This window comes from Agelaius phoeniceus, chromosome 11 (genome assembly GCF_051311805.1).
Source record: "Agelaius phoeniceus isolate bAgePho1 chromosome 11, bAgePho1.hap1, whole genome shotgun sequence".
Classification (NCBI taxonomy): domain Eukaryota; kingdom Metazoa; phylum Chordata; class Aves; order Passeriformes; family Icteridae; genus Agelaius; species Agelaius phoeniceus.
In genome coordinates, this window is record NC_135275.1 from 11,093,612 (window position 1) to 11,116,045 (window position 22,434).

The 22,434-nt window shown below is 40.0% G+C and overlaps 1 protein-coding gene and 1 long non-coding RNA gene across 35 annotated transcripts in view; one reads left to right on the plus strand and one right to left on the minus strand.

Moving 5' to 3' along the window:
• Positions 1-92: 92 nt before the first annotated feature.
• Positions 93-4,697, minus strand: LOC129124962 (uncharacterized). Its single transcript, XR_008534920.2, has 2 exons — positions 4,554-4,697; positions 93-4,002 (listed from the first exon to the last, which is right to left on the minus strand). It is a non-coding gene; the product is annotated as an uncharacterized LOC129124962 (long non-coding RNA).
• A 21-nt stretch (positions 4,698-4,718) lies between these two features.
• Positions 4,719-22,434, plus strand: part of SLMAP (sarcolemma associated protein) — a 90,156-nt gene continuing 72,440 nt past the window's right edge. For all 34 annotated transcript variants that reach the window (XM_077184529.1, XM_054640064.2, XM_054640063.2 and 31 more), the window contains exons 1-2: positions 4,719-4,830; positions 4,935-6,280. In XM_077184529.1, coding sequence (XP_077040644.1) covers positions 6,083-6,280 — 198 coding nt within the window. In that variant the 5' untranslated portion in view covers positions 4,719-4,830; positions 4,935-6,082. The remainder of the gene's footprint in view (positions 4,831-4,934; positions 6,281-22,434) is intronic.

Below are 22,434 nucleotides of genomic sequence, written 5' to 3' on the forward strand. Positions count from 1 at the left end.
CTTATAGTTTTTGCTGGGCCCCTTCTTAAATTTCCATGTGAATAAAAAAGTGTAAGTGTATCTATGTGAAATATTAAGAATAAAGCACTTAGTAAGAGTGATACATTTTATAAAACAGTAAATTAATTCTACTGGATGCTTAACAAATAATCTTTTGGCAGGAGAAATTTAAGAGAATAGACACATGATCCCTGATAAAAGAAGTACAGAAGAAAGAATTCTTACCTACTGGAGATATTCCCAATAAACAGTGATTCAGAAAGATTTTCACTTAGCCATTTTAAATACATTTTAGTTTTGATAAAATGGGATTATCTCCTTCAGCTGAGAAAGAAAAATATTTCTGCATGTATTGTAACATTTAGAAACAACTGAGTTTCTTCTTCGAGAAGCATCAATGCAGGACAAAAAACAGACTTCAGAGCTGGGAACCAACTAACTGAGAGCATTTTGCTGCAACTTGCAATAAAGCCTCATAAAACACTAGGGCTCTGCCTATGGAATATGCCCTTATGAATCTCCAGGAACTCTGCCTTGTTTTGCAGAAATACAGCCATCTGTTAATATCTGGAAGGGTTTGGACAGGAGACACTGCTAGAAAAAGCATGCCCTTGATGTCAGTTGCTGGAATAAAAATGAGAAAAGGCCTATGTGGGACAGCTGGGTTCTAAAGATCCACAACTGCTCAGTGTTTGAGCCTGCCTTGCTTTCTTCCATGCTCTATCTTGCTCCTACAGCTGTGATCTCTCAGCAGGATGGTTTCTATCAGGTAGCAGCAAATGCTGTGTTGGCTGCTGGCTGGCCAGGCTCCATCAGCTTCAGCAGGGAGTGACTGTGCAGACTGCTCACATCCACAGAGAAACACCAAAGAACTGCATAAACATCATCTGCTCATCTCATCTTCCACTCCATCCCCCGCCTCGAGATTTCAGTTTAAAGCAGTATTTTATTTGTATTTGAAAATTATATTTGGTCTAATAAATACATTCAGTTAAAACAAATAAACACACACACACAAAAAAAAAGTCATAATTATTTTTAAAGCATCTTTTCCATTTTTCAAACAGCCACAGAAAACATCAAACATTTTAAAAAGTCAATATTAATATTGACTGTTAAATTGATATATTATTAGAAATGCAAATAAGAGCTGGTCACACGATGACTATGGTCTGCTAAAAAGATAAAGCAGTGAAAAGGCCAGATATTTCAACTTGCCTGATTTACTTTGAAATGAAAAAACACTGCACGTAAAATTAGCTATATATTAGCACAACATGTATTAATGGCATGCATGTTACATTATACTTATGTATATATACCAAATACCTGTATTATCAACATACTATGCAATGTACATTGTATATATAAACAGATAGGATATATAGCACATAATAAATAAATAATAAATAAATAAATAAAATTTAAAATCATTGTATAAAATACTCATATTTATTACATAATCTAAATTGAATAGTACATTGCGTATATGCTCACTACATATATAACATTAATGTCAATGTTATCTTGGTAAGACACTCATTTGTATACTGGATACAAGTATCCTTTTTTTAATGCAAACCAGAAATAGGAGCAGGGAAGGATCTGAAAGAAAATTGAATAAATGGAGAACCTACCTGACAAGAGAGGATTGAACTGGTAGAACTGCTTATTCTTTCAAAATTAATGCCAAAAGATAATGTAATTGTTCTTTACATAATCAGTCAGAGAGTTAAAAGATCACAAACAGAAAATAAGTCTGGAATTTAAGAACAATAATAGCGCTAAAATATGTAACCTCTTCACTAAATCTGGGGTGATAATTAGAACCAATTTTTTTAACACTGGAGAAAACTTCTCTGAAACATTTCGTTACTTTTGACAGCTTGGTTCAAAATGTTTTAGAAGCCAAAATCTAGATGTTTTTCAGGTATGCACACGAACTATGTCAGCTGCATTTCATCCTCCTGAAACAGACACCAGCTCTTTAGGGGATAAATGTGACAGTGGCAGTCCCCTACAGAGCTCCCTTTCCCTTATCCAAGATGGCTATGGAACGGGCTCTTTCTGCCCTCAGCTATCATGGCTATCAAAACATTTTCATGGACTTCCTGCCCAGAAAAAGGAGGGACACAGTTGGCTCCTGCTGCCCTTACCTAACATGGCTGCGAGGCGCTTGCCTGCTTCAGCTGTGTGACAGCGTCTGCAGAAACGCAGCAGGAGCTGACACTTCCCTCCTCCTCCTCCCCTGTCTCCTCCTCCTCCGAGCACAGCACAGCAGCCAAGCACTTCACACTCAACTCCTCACCCACATGTTGCTTTCCACAGTGGATGGAAATGGGATGGACACTTTCTGATAAGCAGCAGACACCTCATAAAATACCCATACAACAATTGTATCCTCATTTCAGAATGCAACTGCTTTCTGTATTTTCATCTTAGCCTTTGACTCTGCCCCTGATAACTTCTGAACTCATCAGGCAATTTGAAATAGGAGCTGAAAAGCCTGAGGGATGACTACACCCACGCAGCTCCACTGAGAGCTGGCACTCCTGCAGAGAAGGAAGGGTCAGATTCACGTCCTGGATGAGCAGTGGGGACAGCTCAGCTGTTACATGAGCCATTTGGCAGTGCCAAAGAGAACTGGAAAGGCACGTACCATTGCGTGAGCCTGTCCCAGTGGGATTTCTCCAGGGGATGAGGAAGGGTGCAGGAAAACATAATATGCCAGTGGCTTACAGTTTAAATGACACAGTTATATTATATTATTATGTTATTATAAATACTTAGAACATCAGAGAAATGTATCCACTGCTCAGTTTATTATTTTACTTGATTCTCTTAGGCCCTATAGATGGTAATGGATCTTTTTCATCTCTAATTTTACTTCCAGTCTCCTTTCTCCATTAAACATGAACCCAATGCTCTCAGAAACATTCTTTTCATTCCAACACCTGTAGTACCCTTTGTCCCCACTTTTTACACTTTGCAGTTCCAAAGTGCTCTCAATTATTATTTCTACTTTTGCAACTCATTCCCTCAAATGTAATTCCTAATGGACCTAAATTTATTCTCACTTTCTCCATCTTCTTTTTACACCTTTCCTCCTCCCTTTGATTAGTTATGGCGCCTTGTATGCTGTAAGCAACAGCCACACAGAATTTCCACTCATTAAAATAATTAGTAAGAGCAAATTATGATTATATTTATCAGAGTAGTACAATCTCATAAGCTGATGAAAGCCATGAAGTGACGTGCCAGATTTTTTTTCCCCTGTCAGGAGAATTAGAACTACGGATAAACACTTCTAAACATTCCACCTCTCCGTTGTTTGTTTTTGTCTTCACAAAATCAGACTTTAATCTTGGATTTCATTTCTCTGTTTCAAACACAGATGCTACAGCCTAGTTTTGCTGTCGTTTTCTCACTGGATTGTTGGAAAAAAACTAGTCTGTTACAAATCAACCTCCCTTCCCCAAATCACACTGCAGTCAAAAATAAAGGAAAACAAAATGAAGACAACCCTGAGATTTTACTGTGCTACAACTAAGAACATATCAATCATGCTTTGTGTCATACACTGCACTGCCTTACCTTGACTGCTGCTTTTCCCCTCATCCGCTGCTGAAGTGCTTGGCCCAGCTGCACTCCTGTCCTCCACAGCTGCCAGCTCTTTCTGCCATCTCCCATATCCCTAATCCTAACACCCTGTCACTGGGTAATTATAGTGCTGGCATGACCCCAACATCTATCTTACATCAACAATTCCCACTTGTTTGCTTTACAGGGAATGACGGAATTAAAAATGTATTTGGACTGGAGAGACTCGTTCGGCACCAGATGACCTTGACAAGTGACCTTTCCTTGGTTTCTAGAAAACAGGCATAAATATGACCTCGGGTGATGCTCCATGGTGTACTGAAGGAAGACACAGCAGTGTCCCCACCTCAGTCCTGTCCCTGCAGCCACTGCTCCAGGAGTCCCCCGGCTCCAGCTGCCAACCTGCAACAAGACATGGCAAACACGGCCAGCATTGCTCCGGCCCCAGGACGCATCAAACCACACCGCGGCTCCCCAGGCTTTCAACTTGGATCATAAAACGACCAGACACGTACAGGGAAAGCAGGAGCGTGTTCAGGACACTCCTGCAGTTTCACATGCAAGCTCTGCTAAGAACGTGTCACCCCAGCTCCTCCTCTGAGCTCCACCCTTTCACACAATCACAAAATATTCTGAGTTGGAATCAGATCATCGAGTCCAACTCCTGGCCCTGCACACGGTGCCCCGGGAATCCCACCGTGTGCCTGAGAGCAAAAGGTTTGTGAACTGGCAGTCTTGGGGCCATGACCACTTCCCTGGGCAGCCTATTCCAGTGCTCTGCCACTCTGCGTGAAAAGCCTTCTCCTAAAATCCAACCTAAACCTCCCCTGACACAACTTCGGGCCATTCCCTCCCCATTATGTTTAAGGGCTGACGGACCCCGCTCGCGCCCTCCCTCCCAGAGCTGAGAACGGCGAGGGCAAAGCGACGGCCCGGGGCCGGGGCTCACTCACCTCAGATACCTGCCCCGTGCTAGCACGTCCCAGCCGTGCCCCTCCGGGTGAGCACCGACCCCTGTCCCCTCACCCCTCGCGGCCCAGCCACTGCCCCCTCCCGCGCGCCCGGAGCGGGGCGTGACCCGCCCGTGCCGCAGCCTCACCGTGCGCAAGGCGCGTGCGCGAGGCCAGCCGGTGCGCACGCTGCCCGCCCCCGGCTCCGCCCCGGCCCGGCCCCGCCGCCGCGGCCACACCGGGAAGGGCTCCAGGCGCTATGGCGGCGGCTGCGCGCAAGGTAAGGGGGGAGCGGGGCGCGTCCCGTGCCGCCCGCGGGGTCGAGGAGACGCGGGGGGACGCGCCGAGGGAGGCGCCTGACCCGGTTTGTTTTGGGCCCCGCAGGTTGGAGGAAACTTCCCGCGGCCGGTGGCCTCCTGAGCGGCAGAGCGACCGAGCGGGAGCGCCCGGGCCCGGCCGCCAGGCCTCTCCCGCCGCCGGGGCAGCGGAGCCGCACTGGGCGGGCGGAGAGCGCGGGGGTGCGCAGCGGGCCCGCCTCATGCGCAGTCACCTGCGGAGAGGCTGAGCGGAGCCGCCGCCGCCGCGCCCCGCGCCGGGGGCTCCTGGCGAGCACTTCCCGGGGCAGCCCCCGCTGCCCGGCCCTGCGGAGCCGCCGCCGAGGGACGCACAACGACCCCGCCGCCGGCCGGAGCCACCGCCGGGGAGCGACCTGTCAGGGCCGGCCCCGAGAACCCTGCCCACGCGCTGGTTTGTCCCCGGGAGAAGGCGAGTTGGGAGCCTCTCCATGCCTTATCAAGTTCCTTATCTGAGCGGCTCCCAGAAGCTGTAGAGCAGTTCAGCTTTATCTGGTGTAAGGGAGAAAAACAGTGTAGCTCTCGCACTCCATCCTATATCGAGGACCACCTATTCTGCTGGGGTTTATCACACGAAGATGGTGAAATGCGGATTGCTGGGTGAACCATTAGGTCCCTGTTGTGGAACGAGGGCTTTGTATTCGCCTTCCAGTTCCTGATCTGTGCCGTGTGTGTGAGGACGCTAATCTTTCTCCTTCATCCCCCTTCCATAAACCTTTCCTTGCTTCCATGTTGCATTGGTCAGACTTTTGGTCAGTGTTGTTTACGGAAGGGGGGGGGAAGAAGGCAGTTGAGGTTACAAACAAAAGTACTTGTATGACTCATCTACTTGGATTTAAGACATTGTATCCTTCTTTCACGGGGCCTTTGCTTCTCTCTGAAGGAATCAGATGCTTTTTCCTATTCTTCCAGAGGAGGATGGATTGAAAGTTGTACGTTTTAGACTTTTTTTGGGCCACTGCTGATATTATTAAAAGACATAATGGGACTTTTTCACTGGATTATTGCCAGAATTAGTTTACACACTGAAACAATGAGTTGTTAGGCCTCTCATGATAATATTTGTCCTGCTTTAATATAAAGTTGCTGTGGAGGTGTTTTTAAAATTGCGGAGGACAGTCTGCATCAGAAGAGGCTCTCTTCATCTCTGGTTGGTGTGGCAACCACAATCTGTCCTCGATGCCTTCAGCCTTGGCCATCTTCACTTGCCGCCCGAACTCCCACCCGTTTCAGGAGCGTCATGTCTACCTGGACGAGCCTGTCAAGATCGGCCGCTCGGTGGCTCGCTGCCGGCCAGCCCAGAACAATGCCACCTTTGACTGCAAGGTGCTCTCCAGGAACCATGCTCTGGTCTGGTTTGATCACAAGACAGGCAAGGTAAGATGTTCGTGTGAAAACACTGAAACTGCACATTTGTTTTAGCAAGTCCCTGTAGATTGTGGATCACTCTGGTTTTGCTGTCATAAATGTGGTTGCGTAGGGCAGGAGTGAGATTTGTGATAAAGTGGTAACTTTCCAGGTAAGTTGGTAATGTCTTTGAATATTATGAGAAGTATATGAAACTAACATTTGAAAAGGGTAGTTGAAAGGCTTGCATGTGTCTTATTTATTACTGGAAATGGGTGATTTTGAGGTGAGACGAGGTGTGAATGTGAAAGCACGTTGTATCGATATAGTGGTGTAATAGTATTTTTTTCAAATGTGGAGAAATTACTGTTTTATCAGGGTGTGAAAATTGATTGTGAGGAGCGTTGAAAAATTGATTTTAAAAAGATACTGTTCTTGTTTGGCACTCTTCCTACTTGTCCTTTTGAAATTTTGTGGAGTATTTTGTTAGGCTCTCATAGGAGGTTTATTACTGACAACAGGAGTGTAATGGGTGGCATTCATGATATAGTCTTATTGTTAGTGAAAATGGTTTTAAAATACATCCTGTGTTCTTAACTGTTCCTCTCTCAAGTCTGGCAGCCTTGTTAAGCAAAATTGAGGGGTCCTGTAGTGCATGTTTTGTCCACTAGGGATTGAACTGGGACAAGTAAAGTTGTTTTACTTAATGACTGTCAAGTTAATTTTAAATATCCAGCGAAAAATTAACAAAGGGCGGACTGCAGTTGCTCAGCCCTGTATTCTTTTTCGAACTCTATTGATGTAATGCTCTAGTACTTAACGTGTTCTAAGTCAGCTGCTTTTTAGCTTCACACCAAGTTCTTCTATGAAATGCAGTCAGTGTAGCTCTGGATTTTAAGAATAACATGGTCTGTAACTCATGCGGATTTTTTCAGTAGTATGACACAGCATGAGGAGCAGTACAAGGCAGTCAAAGTTCTTAAACCTTCTATTGTTAACTATCCTGTATTATGCAATACTTGGACATGATGGGACAAGACAAGCATTTAATTTCTTAAGGCTGGGTTATGGCTTTCAAGTTACCTGCAGGTAATTGTGCAAACTGCTATCTGTATTAAACATTTCACTAAGCATCTTGCTTAGCTCTATTGTGTACGTGATGTGCATTCTTGGATTCTAGAAAACTTAAGTGCTTGAAATACTTTCAGTGTAGTCTTTAACCTTTCTTGTTTGATTCAACAAAGTAAAATGTTCCAATTTATTGTGCTGTTTTTAAATTAGAAAGCATTATGCACATAGCTTTTTATCAACATTTCTTATGACTTACAAAGACTTTAAGACCCCCATGTGCTCTATTATGGTTACAAATATGATTTGTCATTTTCAAGATGGTTAATTTGAGAAAGCACTGAGTGTTGAGCAAGTCTACTAATTGATAGACAAGCTTCAAAAACCATCAGCTATGAGGATTTTTGTTTGTTTTTAAATTTCAGTTAGCTTTGGCTTCTCTAATATAGGTAAAAAATTTGCATGCTTACTCATTTATCTGTTAAATAGCAACTTAGTAGTAGTAATTAAAAGAATTGTATTTGATAGTTCTTGAGATAACGTCATGTGAAGATTTGACAGAGGTCTGGTGAAAATTGCCAAGGTGGGCATCTGTAGCCATAGTAAACAACTAAAGAATGGGTTTGTGATCATGCCCTGGAATCCACTCCTATTGCATGTTCTATTTCAGATTTTGTGCTTGTTTGTTGGGTGTATGGACTGGCTTTTGATCTGGTTGAGTATTGGAATGGTAAATTGTGAGACGGTGGGGTGGGGGAAATGCACCATTAGTGATAGCAGGTATCAAATGCTGTTGTGAAAAGGTGGTTAGAAGATACTGATAAATACAGGCTTGATCTTGAATCACAAGAACTACTTAAAAAAATTCTGTAGTGCTTTCAAAGTGCAAAGAAAACCAGGCCAGAACATATACGTGCAGCAACATCTATTATAATTGTTTACATAACTGCTAATAAGCACATCTCATTTAGGAAATTGTCATTATCCTATCAATGACCTATATTTAAACATGCACAAATTCTCTTTGTCATAGTATTTGTAAACATTTCTTAGAATCTTATATATAGGACATTCATCAATTCTGGATTTTTTTAAAGGTAAAAGACCTTCAAATGTTCATTTAATAATGAGAAAAACCTTCAGCTATTTCAAAATAGTTTGTTAATGATCTGGGACTACAGTTTCATAAGTTGTGGACTTTGGCAATACCAGTTTCGGGCATTACCAGTCACTCAGTCCAGGCCCTGTTGCCTCTTGAGCTGCCTTTGAGTTACACTTTATTACTTTTTTCTTTTTTTCATGAGGGCTTGGAGTTTTATTTTGTTTAGTGAATCATGTGAGTGATCCTGTTTACTACATAGTCTGTAAACAATTTTGTCAGTATTATCTGTAAATAGGGGTAGAAGAGAGGGAGAATTAGTAAGCTATGTCAAGGAAAGTAATACACAATTTTTTTCCTAAGGCAGAGGAAGGTATAAGCTGAAATATGTTGCATAAGTAGACCAAGCTGAAGATAACATGTTACTTACAATTGAAAGATGTGAATGTTTATTTTGTATAAAGGCATTTTAATTATGCATGGAAAAAGTTATTAGCCCAGGGAGATAATGTCTATGTAACACCAGCATTATTAAGGTTGAAAATAGAGTGAGTTTTCAAGATCACCAATACATAGCAGTTAAAAGAATGTACTTAAAGCTGGATTTGCTTTTTAAAATATTTTAAACGTAGTATGTGAGCCTAAATATGTGTATGATAAAGGTGGAAGGAGATGGTGGTGGGATTATCTGTACTTAGACTTTTTCTGTACATAGTAATATTTTTGAAGATAACTGGTGCAATGCCTCTTCCTTCCTGTGTTTGTAGATACAGCATAATAACTCCTAGTTAACTAGTGGATTTTTCATGAAGTGATAACATTAGAATATTATAATTAGAATTCATTTTGGTTTTATTTTTTTTTTTAGTAATTGCAAGTTAATGAATCTGGGTTTTTTTAGAGGTGCCTGAAAAAGTGACTCACTAGATACGTAGGAAGTAGATGCTATGCTCAACATGGAGTGTTCCAAAAAGTGTGAATCAAAGCAAAAGAAAAAGTGGGCTATACTTCAGAAAATCTAAATGTGTTCAGCTCAAATCACTGCATTTGAGAAGAAACCCTTTAAAATAGTGTAACTGAAATAATCTTAAACTTGTTTTTATGGGTTTTGTTTTCATTTCTAAAAATAAGCAAGTGGAAGACCTTTGAGAATTTGTATGTGACTTCCAGGCTGAAATGCTTCTGACAGATGTAGAAGCTTTGAGTAGAAACCTGAAGCTTCCAAACAGATATCCAGGCTTTCAAAATCTGGAATTATTCTGTCCCTGATGTTGTTGTGAGCTGCTATTAAAAGTACCTCTTATAGGGAATTCATTGCCACAGTTTACCAAAGGCTATGAGAAACTGTGAAAAATGAAGTATTTTCTTAGATAAAAAGCACCCTAAAGAACTGGTCATTTTTAATAACTGAAAAAAAAAGTGTAGGCACAAGTTGATGTGTTAATGGTAGATAATGCTATTGTTTTCATTTAAATCAGAGTGGATATGAATTGAATTGAGCACATTCATATCTTGGTGATGGAAATGCTAAGTAGTATATTGAAATCCATGGTCCCCGTAATAGTAAATGAAATTCATTAAAGCTGTGCATTATGGCTTGTAGACTTAAAATATGTGATAAAAGTACTGCAAAGAACTTAAACAAATACAAAACAGATTCTGCCCCCCCCAAAATCCAGGAGGAAAACCCAAACCCAAGCAATCATACCAAACCCCAACAGCTCAAAGCAGCCAGCCCAAAGGCACAGCCAGTTTAACGTGATCTGAAGGATACAGTGCAGTTTGCTCTGCTCTGTTTGGGATGACCTCAAGCCCGGGAGCGTTGCTGTGGTGGGGCTGAGTTGATCTGCTCAAGGGCAGGGCTGCCCCCAACACAGCCCTGCTGTGCTGCTGAACGGGCAGGCAGGGGCCTCAGGACAAACACGGGGCTGCACTTGCAAAGGAAGAACCCCTTGCAGCTTATTGGACCCTATCTAGCATTCTGCATTTAATTTTGGACCACTAATGCAAGAAATACATTGACAAACAGGAGCTGAGATTAGATAGTCTTTTTTTGCTGTATTGTACTAGGGAGTTAAGTAAATTGATATGAAAGAAAGCAAACAAAATTAGTAAAGAGGAAATAGGTTACTCACTTAACATTACATAAAATGTTTTGTGGATATCAAGAACTTGGCATGATTCAGGAAAGCACAGAACATTTGCTTTGGATGTTCTGTTTGTTCGGAAGTATTTTAGTAAATTTGTCTTAAAAAACTAAGTGGGGTATGAAGAATGGTATTTCGAATTGCAGGGTTTTGGTGGGAAGTTTTTTTTCCTGCTGCTTCCAGTAGAGAATCCTGTGTGATACTCTGGCCTATTTAGTGCTGATCTATGTAAGGTATGTTTAGTTTCCCATCTATCAATAGCACTTTTTTTGATAGATACCATGTCTGTTATTTGTTTTTTCCTCTATTATATCCTCTTGACTTTCTGTTAGGATTGTGGTCCCAGAGATGAACAGATGTTTTATTTTTCAGTACTCTTGATGTTGCTGTATGCTTACAGTCTGCAGTGGAGACACTGTCTTCAAAACATTGAATATTTCCAAGTGCCCTGGGGGACTGACCTGGGATTTGCTGTAATGCACTAAGGTGAAACTCCAGTGCTTGGGTGCTTCTGGTAAGAGGGTGATGGCAGGCAGCCCTCACATCCACCTGTTAATATTTTTATGTAAGTGCTTTTCACCCTGAATGAACCACCCAATTTTATACTGATATGATCATGAGGATAGGATGGGGTAGGGAGCTCTTGCTTTTGACCAAGTTCAGCCCCATGGTTTTAGGAGCTGGTGTAGGAGTGCAGGCAGCCATTTATAGTAGAGGTAAGGCAGTGCTGACAAGGATTTCCCTGCAGAGATACCATCTAGAGCCACTGCTGCAGAGTTAATACTGTAATTCTTGGAGCTGAGCCATTGCAGTCATGCTGCATCTATCCTGAGCCAGGAACACCAACACATTGATTAGGCTTTAAAAACAAACAAAAATCCCTTTTGTATTTGCATTGAATTTTTACAAACCTCAAATGAATCAGGTTACTTAGCTGGAATGAAGGCCAGTAAATGTGTTTTCCTTAGATCTCTTATGGGATGGTTTGGGTTTGCTCCTGGTCCCAGGCTTATAAATGCAAAACCTTGCTTCCCTACATTTTTATTATATAAAGTTGTTATTGATTTTTACTTTTTTATATGTTGGTAGGGTAATCCAGTGATCATTTGCAGGTGGATTTACATGGCACTGGAGAAATACTTTGATTTGGCTTTATCTTCTCATTTTTCTTAATGTTACAGCCTCATTTGCTTATTTATCTAATGAAAGTAATTGAATTTATGTATGCTGTAAAGGGCCATGTGGGTGAGGAGTGTCTGTGTCACTGTGCTACTTTGGTTGTGTTGACTTGAGTCTGATCTAGCTAGAATTCTGCAAAATGTGTCGATACATACTCAGCTGTTTTGTTGCATTTTGGATTTTGTAATTTCTTTTAATAGATAACATAAAGTGAAAATGATGAGTGTTTTTGGAACCAGGACGGTCAAAAGGAAGCAAGAAATCTGTCTCCATTCCTACAGCTACCAATTTTACACTCTATTGCTACTAAATTATATGACTATTTGTTGTCCCTGGATTTTCTTTTGAATCACATCAATACTTGCTTCCCGTTAATGTTCACTTGCAGAGAGTTTGGATTATCCAAGAGCTCTGAATTTTGTTAGATCTTGCTGTGACCATGCATTAATTTTCCCAACTTGTCTGTCTTTCCAGAAACGTTTCTGCTTGTGGCAGAATTTTTGGAAAAAGGCTCAGCATTGTCACATTTCTGTTGAATATAGACAAGTGTTTTCTCAGTCTGCTCTAGGAGTGGGAACATCAGGCAGAGGGATGGGTTGGACTATACCCATCTTGCAAGAAGACAGATCTCTCTGCCAGAGGCCCAGAACAGTTTCCTCCTTGAAAAGGAAAATCATTGTGCTGGAGCCAAACAATTAATTGGATACAATTTTCCTGTTGTGTTGTACCAGACTTGTGTGTGATTGAGCAATGCCTTAGAGTTTATTTCAGTCTTGAGAAAGTATAAATAAATTATGAACTTCCAGCAGGCTTATAATAGAAAGTCCAAAATCCTGTAGTAGCGCTGTAGTTGAGTGGAAAAACACAGAAAATGCTAGCAGGAGTTTGACCTTTTCTTTCCCTTTCTTTACTTTAGTAAAAAATAAACATAAAAAGTTCAGGGATTAGTCAAGAGTAGTTTAGGGCATGAGGAATTTATAAGATCCTTGCAGAGCTAAGGAATATTACAGTATTGATAGTTGAACTGTGGTGTGTAGTGAAGGGAAATATATGTTATTCATAGAACTTTTAGGTTATAAAACATTAACCAACCATTGGAAAGAATTGACAGTTACATGGGCTCAATTGCAAATGTCCTAATAGTGTAAAATTTGAGAACTTGTAAATAAATACAAAAAATAGTCACAGCATTGTGTTATGTTAAAGTAAGTTTTTCCCCAGTAGGAATATCTTTAGTTTTAGTTTTCACATGATAATTAAATTTGTTGAAAATATTTATTACAGAAAGTCTTCAATACAGAAAGCATACAATGTCTCATATATGAATAAAACCTATATAAGAGCATAAGAACATCTTTTGCTCTTGTGTTAAGATAGTATTGAATAGAAACATAAGAATTAACTTACTAGTGCTGCATATTCTCATAATTACACTTGTAGTATTTCTTCCATAAAAATAAAATAAATGCAAGAGCTTAAGATGGAAAAGTCATGGCTGCATGTAACCATGTATTGAGTTATACCCTTTTTAAAGGAAGGAATAGAAATGTTATGTTTCAAATCCAGAATGAAAAGCTCTGTAATGGGCCAGATAGATATTTGTACAGCAAGTTCTTTTGAAGACATTTGGTACTGGCTGCTGCTATCTGCATATGTCATTAGTCTTATCTGATACGGAAGTTTTTGTTCTTAAATGGAACTTTTCCAGAGTTGTTCCTTTTTTGGAAGTGGAGTGAGCTGAAGTTTAAACCTTGATTTGTTTAAAACTTAATCTTTGCCATAGTATCAATGTTCTGTAAGTGGTTTTTTTGTTTGTTTAACTCCACTCCAGCAGAGTTTAATGATTATGCCTCCCTTTCTGGTTTTTTTTGGTTTTTTTTTTTTGAATTGGTTTTCTTGAAGTGTAATGCTTAATTATATATGTTAGAAGCCAGATCTCTTGGTTCTGCAAAGCTGAGCATTTAGCCTGCCTGCCTTTTTGCCTTTTAATATCCTGGTGACCTTTCCCAGTAACTCGTGGCACAATTAACTGTCATTGTCTCCTTTTTTTCCTTGTTAGCTGTGATAGTTATGTCAGAACTTACGGGCAATAGAATTGCAAATCAGTTTCTGTAGTATTACTTGTGATTTTATTCTGCCATTGCTGGGTTTTGCACTTTTGCCTACTGTTTCCAGGTGCTTGAAGAATCTGAAAGCTTTCAGGATAATGAATTATTTGTAATTCGTCATGTTTTGAACTCGGTTATTTAAAAAAATAAGCTTTGTTTTTTATATCTGATTGTGAAAGAATCCATTCTGCAACCAAATTATTTTTGCAGGTCTGTGATCTCTGTAGGTAACTCCTTGTTGTGTTCTTATCATTACAGGGGTTCCTCTTGCTGGATGCCAGAGGAATTTTTAAGGTTATGTCAATATTAACACATACTTTTAAGGGACAAAGAATAAGTTTGATGAAGTTCCTTTTGTTTCTATGGATTCCAGAACTTTAGGTCATTAAATAGGGTGGTATCTGCTTTGAGTGAGGTTACAATACTGTGAACAAGGGCAGCAAATCCTATATGACATGGATGAACTGGCAGAGGATAAGTAAGGTTGGTGTGTACCTCAGGAGATTGTCCAGTCCCATCTGCTGGTCCACAGCAGGTCTAATGAGTTGAGGTTGCTTGTGGACTTTGTAGAGAATTTTGTGTACAGAATTAATCCCTACAGGAAATAAGCTTCTGAGGTCAGTGGCAGGCGTATTAGCTGGTAGATTAGCCTGTGTTGCTGTTCTCTTAAGTGGTGTTTGTAACTTCCAGTGTATGTATGTATAGTTAAATTTAGTATTACGCTTACCTGGAGTACTTCTTGTGTAGTGTAACTTAAAATTAGTAACAAAATGTGTCAGGTAAATTTTAAAAGCATTTCTGGAGGAAAAGAAGCACTAAATGAATGACATACGAATGTTCCTAATTCCATAAGGGTGGAACTAATACAACACTTTCACTTATAGCTGTCAACCACTACTTCCTTTTTAACAACTCAAAGGGGAAATGATTTTCTTTTGGTCTTCCTCTTTAAGGACCTTTTGTAGACTGCATATTCCAGCACTTGTAAGAGAGAGCCAGGAATACAAATTGTCATGGAAGGGGTATATTTGCTTTTGCAATCTCTGTAGCTATTCGATGTTAGGTCAAGCTGCTGGTTGTGCCACTTAAGCAGAGCTTTGGTAGTTATATAAATATTGTCAGCTACAGTGAAGGCCAGTGATTTGGTCTATGAACAGAGCCCTTCCTATGTAATTAAGGGAATAAGTGATAGGCTGCTGTTTATATTAATAATATGTTACCTATAACACAGAAAGGCATGTGGATGTTCTAAGTCTATTTGAATGCTCTTTACCCATGGCGTCACTCTGATCTTTGGTTACATTTATGAATGACTCTTAATTAGAAAGTTAAGAGTATGTGTGCTGTGTTTAGATAACTTCTAACTTGCACATAAACAGAGAAGAAAATGTTTCTGGAGTTTTTGTACCTGAACAAATGCATTGCATCAGCACACAAGGACAGCCTTCCTTTCAAAGTGCATGTTTTGATCCTGAATCTCTGCACACATGCTGCCTCCCTGACTGAGACCAGCACAGATTGTACATCCATCCTGTGGCAGCATATTGCTTCCTGATCAATTGAATGCAGATCTACATTTTAGCTGCAGATTGACCTTCCCTGACCCCATGTTCCAGAAGTGGGCTTGGGAAGGGTTAGGTTAGCAAAACACTGCTGTCCTTTCTCTGAGCCACTCTGGGACATCCAGATCGCATTCCTGGGGCCTCCTTAGGTCGCCCTCTCCTGGGATTTTGCCTGCTTCACAGGTCAGTGTCAATGTGCCTGCAGTTGAATAATTTTGTATGCAGATGAGCAGGTAAGAGGGGTTTTTTGGTCTCCTCTGGTTATCAAATGTAAGTGTGCTCATTTTCCTTCCTTCCTTTCCCATGCAGCTTAATGTTGAGCCTTCCCAGGATAAGTATTGCGGGATAAATTTTAGATGATATTCTGAGTTTTATAAACTAATACTAAAGGATCTTCATGACTATTATTCTTTATTTTGGGATCTGTAACTTGTAATCTCTTTGATGTGTGTTATGGTTTTTACTTGCTGTATGCATTTTGGTTTATAATTGGTGTTTTGTAAATAATTGCTTTGTAATATCCTTTAAAGCCTTTTATGAAGATGTAGTTTGGAGTCTAATGTTAGGGTACCTGTAATCTTGCAACATGATTTCAGTGGCTGGATCTGCTTGCTGGTGCTATGCCTCAAATCTAGAATGGTTTAACATCCCATTCTGCTTTCAATATTGCTTCAGACAGTTATTGTGCAGGTGAGCAAAGCTCAGTGCAGACTATTCTGTCTTGTTCAGACCAAAACTTTTCAGATAGTAGAAGGATTTAAGAAATAATAAGTGCTTGGTTATACTTGTAGACATCTGGAAGAGGTAATTTTTTTCAACTGCTACACTCATGCTGAGGTGTCCCAAATATTCTTTTTCATGGGACAGTTGTAGTGGAAGGATTTTAAAATGTGAATTTGTGATCATATATGGACAGAAAATGTTTTAACCTTGAAGTTTAATTGTGTTTACAGGCACAGTCAACATGCATTTTTATTTCAAAACTGGTTATATTTAATATATAAAATTATGTTTAATATTTTTATTTAATGGTGAGATAGTGGTGACATAGAAAAGAAGAAAAGAGGTAAATCAGCTTTCTAGGTATAGTCTCTTCTATCTGAAAACAAGTTATGACTTTTGGAAAGTTCTGCTTGAATTTACAAAAAATGTGGTGAAAAAGTCACAAGAAAAACAAATATTTTGGAACACAGGAAGGGGCCAACTTTTTTTTTTTTTAATATTAGCAGTGACAGTATAATTGCTAGGACATGGAAAAGGACTTTACTGAGTATACTGAATCAAATGTGAGAAATGGGTCAATTCAGTCTTTTTTGTTATTTTTTACCCATATAACTCCTGCTCTGGGGTTTCCTTTCCATAAAGCTAGAGATGATGGAGTGAATGGACAGGACCAACCTGCTACTGATCAGAGAGTCACAGAATGGTTTGGGCTGGGAGGGACCTTAAAGATCATCTAATGCCAACACCCTTGCCATGGGCAGGGACACCTCCCCTAGACCAGGGTGCTCAGAGTGCCAGCCAGCCTGGCCTTGAACAGTTCCAGGGGTGGGGCATCTTCCAGTTGTTTGGGGTTTTTCCCCCCATCATTGTTCCTTTCTTGGTGTTTTTTAATTCATTTTGCTCATTAAGTACTAGCATAGTAGTAATAGTAGTAGTTATTATTACTATATTCCAAAGCAGAAGAATTTCTGTCAATGCTTTTAATAATTCTTGGTGAAATGTCCCATTTCAGTGGAAGAAAAGGACACCAGCAATAAATGACTACACAATCACAGAGGTGTTAGGTACACTACATTTGCTCAAACAGGAGTGCATTTTTATCAGTTGTGTCCATGTGCAGGTCTGAGGCCATCCTAGCAGGGTTCTTTTGGCTTGTCCATATGCTGTGTAGACTTGGGCTGGTGGGGGTGAACTCCTTATTTCCCTCATGTATTGTATTTGTGAGCATTTGAAAGAGTAGGAGCTATACTTGCCTTTTTCATGCAGCCTTTGAAGTATGAGCGTTGTTTGCTGGAATCTTAAAAGAGGGAGGAGAAAGAAAGTTTATCTGCTTTGATAAACAAGCCTTTGGAAAGAGCTCTGTGACCTTGCTTGAAGAAGGATTATGATGACAGGAATGTCTTGTATATTTATTTTATATAATCACAAGTGGTGAATTCAGTTAAATGTGGCTTGTTACAGTGTAAGACACTTAGATACCTGCCTGCACTTGAGGCAGAGTAAGGGTATTATCATTTAAATGTCTGAATTATGATAATTTACATACTTGTTTAACATGCTAGCAGTGTATGAAGCCAAACTTACAAGTTTTGAGAACATTATCATTTAAATAACTTGAGTTGTTTAGTTTTTTTCAAGTATCAGAGCTTTAGGTTCTGGAGAATAGGCATGGATGACTGTTCTTTATAAAGGTGTTAACTGTTTTTTTCTGCTTGGGTAGAGCTGTTAAAGATGCCCCATAGCAGAAAGCCTGCATGACTTGCATCTTCCCACAATGCTAATGAGAAATTGCATTTTGAAAACTGTGGTGGAATATAGAGTCTTTGTTATTTGCTGCAAAACTCAGAGCTGCAATTCAGAGAGAACTCTTGCTTTTCAGTTTCACTTCTACTCTTTTACAGGATTTTGTTCCAATTCAAAAGGTACTTTTTTCACTATCAATTTGTGTTCCTCCATGCTTTCTAGTACCTTTGACAGAACAACTAAAGCAAATAGCACAGAGCAAAATCTTGTCAGCTTACACTGTGCAGTGAAAATGAATTTTAGAAAATCCAAGGTCACTGAACCTACATGTTTCTGAAAATGCTGGTGGTAACACTCATTTAGAGCATGATGCTGTTGCCACCATTAGGGCAGAAATCTAATTGAACAGGAATAGTGAAATGGAATAGGCAGCAAAAAAGCACAGTGAAGCCCAACATCAGAGTAGGGTGTTTCATCTTTCAAACAGCTGATCCTCTCGAGGCCTAAAGCCTCTGTAGCAGGGAGTTCCTTTCTGTATTGTGTTTTTGTCAAATGCTGGGTAGTAACTTCCTTTCATTTTTAATGTATGTATATTAACATCAGAAAATATGATACTTCAGGTTGGAATTAAATTTCCCTTTATTTTTTCTGGTTGAGAAGGTGAAAAACAAAATGTTCTGCAAAATACTGTTCTTAGGAAAGTATTTGACAAAACTGAAGAAAAAAGAACAAATCTATGGCAGAAAAGGTTATGGGTACACTGAATATTTCTAAACCAGTTGTCAGATGCCCGGTGAGCTCTTCTGCATAACTGATCCATCATTCATCCTATCCTGAACATGTTGATTCTCACACCTGAGCCACTCTTAAAATAACTAAAATGAGATTTCAGCTCTCTTGTCTGTCCTCTGTAATGTCAGTGCTGTCTTCCTTTGGTCTTTGGGATGAAAAGAATTGCAGATTTTTAAGAGTTACCTATTTTTTACAATGCCTCCCCACTGAAGTCTCTAAGTAATCCCAACTGCTGCCTTCCTCTTCCTGTATCTTCCTGCAAAGTGCAAACCCCAGTGGTAAAATTCCAGCTTCATGTGCCTTGCCTTCCTCTCGTGTCCTCGAGGCTTTGAGTACATACGGTGATGGAGCAGCCAGGCATGAGTCAGTTTAGAGGCTGGACAGAGGGAAATCAGGGGAAAGAGGAAAGGCTGGAAGAAACTTTTCTGCTTCTCTTTCTCATTCTTTCTAAATACAAACAACCAGTTCTCAGGTCACTTTGTGTGGTTTGAGCTGGTAGCCATGGAGGGTGGTGCTCAGGTGCTGTGAGGGCAGGAAGCACATCTGTGTGGTCAGTTTGGAGAACTGGTGAGGTGAACTTTGTACCAGCACTGAGGCTGTGCTGGGGATAGACAGTCAGGTGAGAAGAGCACTGAAGATACCAGGGAGTTTGCATGGGAAATTCTACAAGGATGGATAGAGACAAGTGGATCAGTGTTACAAGTGAATCAAGTGATGCAGAAGGGAATATTGAAACTGAAGAGCAATTGAAGGAATTGAAGTCACAGTTGCACACTCTAGATTGCAAGTTGCCCTTTTTATTTAAAAAAAAAAAAAAAAGAAAACCCAACAGGAAACATGTATTGCTACTTCTCCTTTTTAAATATACTTGTACCATTAGGCACAGTGCCCAAAGAGCAGAGTTCTGCGCTATGGAAAAATGATCAGAAACATTACAATTATCATTTAAGGTAACAAAGCTTTTTATTGGTGATTTTCTGTGTTATGCTGTTTGAATATTTAATTTTTAAAAAATGCTTACTTCTCTCTGGTTCTATTGAAATATTCTTAGCATGTTGAAAAGAGCCATTGTTATGAGCAGTGCAGGAATGGCAGTTGTAAGGAGCTGTATTTGTAGTGAAGTAAAGTATTTCCAGAGCAGATAGATTTTTTTTTTTTTAAATTGAACTAGTAGTGTAGTTGGAAGATGGGTCATCTTCCATGAAAGATTTTAGGAAAAATAGTTTCAGCTCCTTATATAAAACTGTTCTTAGCAAGGAGTGTGCTGTCTCTCTGCCATATTTGAGACACTTACTGTTGAGCACTTTACCTGTTTTTAATTGTGAGTTGTTAATGAGAGCATTCCATATCAGAGTTCACTAGGTGGTTTTGGTTGAAATAGCAGCATGGAAATATTTGTCATATATGTGCTTTTGATCCTACCTGAAGTTTTATAGTTATTCTTGTCTAACTGGCAAAGAAAGAAATGTTTTGTATTCTATCAAAAAGTCCACTGCAAGAATACTTCTGTTGTAATTTATTGTGGAATATTGCTGTCAATTGACTTACTTTCTGTAAATGATTCTTAATTTTCTCTTAAAGTAATAAGTGAAAAATGCGTTAATAATTTGCGCATTGGTTATTGTATATATGGGTGACTGATAAAATCCAGGAGGACCTTCTGAAATTTTAAGAGTTTATATTTGAAAATTAGTTTATTCAAAATATTTAGGTATTCATAGAATAGTTAGGAATAAAGATTTAACTTCAGTTGGTTTAAAATACCACCTTTTTTGCCTTTAGAATAGTAGCTGTGTGAGTTCTCTTGGGATTTTTCTCTGGTTTGTTACTCTGAACTATTGATGTTTGCTCAATTTTGTTTACTAGTTTGCTGTTTCTGGTATTTAATTTCAAGCTAAACCTTTCAAAGGGAAGTGAAGAAAACAGCAAGGTTCCTGATGTGCCTGTTAAGAAACACTGAGGTTGAGAAACAGGTGGCAGAAAGCTGCTGGGTGGTGGTTGATGATAGTGTGTCCTGCTTTGCATTGGCTCTGCTTGGCGCTGCATGAGTGGATGGTAGTCTGCAGACACTCAGCTGCTGAGTCTGGAGGTTGGCAGGTCCATCCAGTTTGTGCAGTCAGGGGGTAGATAAGCTGCTCAAGTTGTCCAGTTTTGAATTTAATGTGAAAAGTATAACCTAACAAGGTAAATTAGGCACCTTTATTAAGAGCACACGTTTATTTTATCTAAATTGAACTACTTTTAAGAGACAGAGAAGCAAGTAAATGTACTAAAAATGCACTTTGTTTGTACCATGAGAGGTTGTTAAGAATTAAATAATATACTTTAAGCTCAGAAGCTTAGCCCCCGTTTGTTTGTGAGGTACCTTGTTGAATGTTGAAGGAGTACAGGATATTCTGTGGTGTTTTTCCAGTGCCTTGTGTGCTTTGCACGTGTTGCTGTTGCGTGCAGGGAGGTGACTGCTCCACACTCAGTTCCACCACGTGTCTGTATTTTGTCTATTCCAAAAGAAACCAGAACATATAAACAGGGAGAGAGCTGGAGGTGTCCCGTGGTGCAACTCTTGAGGCGGTGTTAGGGAGAAGAGCACAGCAGCTGTGCCCTGCACAGGGTGTGTTCCATAATTGCTGAGATGCTACTGCTCCCAGCATAGACCTGCTGTCAATGGGTGAACTTGTGGGGTGAAAACTATTTGAGATACAGACAGAAGGAAGCAGGGAGCTGACTCCTGACACTTCCCTGGAAACCTAGATGGGAAATTGTGAGTGCAGTCAAGGAAAGTGCAGTGCAGCCAAGAGATCTGCAGGGGTTTGGGGTGGTGTGTACGGTACTTTGCTGCTGCAGTCTGTCATTGACAGTGTCTAAAATCCAGCTGCTTGCTCGGCCCTCAGGAGCTGCTGTCAGGTGGCAGCAGAGGCAGGAGGTGATTTGGAGATAAGTAGGAGAAGGACTAGCTTACTTCTGTCCAAGCCTGTGCTAGACAGACAAATTCCTGCCTGCTAACCAGAGCTATGTGGAAAGGTATTTCTGTGTGAGAGGGCCTTGCCTTTACTGGCTTCCCATATCTCTTAGGTTTTGTAATTTCGGTGGAAATTCTCATGAATTTGTGTATAAACAATCAGGAGAGCTGTTGCTGATCTATATACAAATTTGATGTTCTGTTTCTGTTATAACAAGAACATCTTAGTTGTTTTAAGGCTGATTGGGCAAACTTGTGAAGTGTTTTTTCTGGTAATCGCTTGAAAATTCATCTAACAGAAGTGCCACAGATTTGTTTGGGATTTTTAAATTTTTTTCTTTTATTAAATAGTGCAAAGCTGTAATAATCCAATGAAACATTGAACCAACCTGCATCATGTATTGTGTTTGATATGCCCAGTATTTGCTGAAGACCCAAGTGTACTACTTGGCTGCAGAAGAAAATCTTTTTCCAAAAATTTTAAAAGAAGAAATAGGGACACACATGTTTCTCTTAAACTTGTGTTTAACTGTGTTGCTCTTAATGCTGCCAATTCCCAGTGGCCCAACCTATTTTCCTTTGAAACAAGCTTTGGATAGCATCTCATTCTAATTAAAGTTTATTAAAACTTTGTACTAATAGTAGACTAATTATAGGTAGTGTAAAAGTCTTGCTGATTTTCCTTTAATCAAAGTGTAATCTTGTCTACAGCTGTATTAAATTTAAGCTTAGATGTCAAACCTCTTGGAATGTCAAAGCTTATTACTTAACAGCAAACATGTTTTTTGTGGGAAGGCTGTGTTT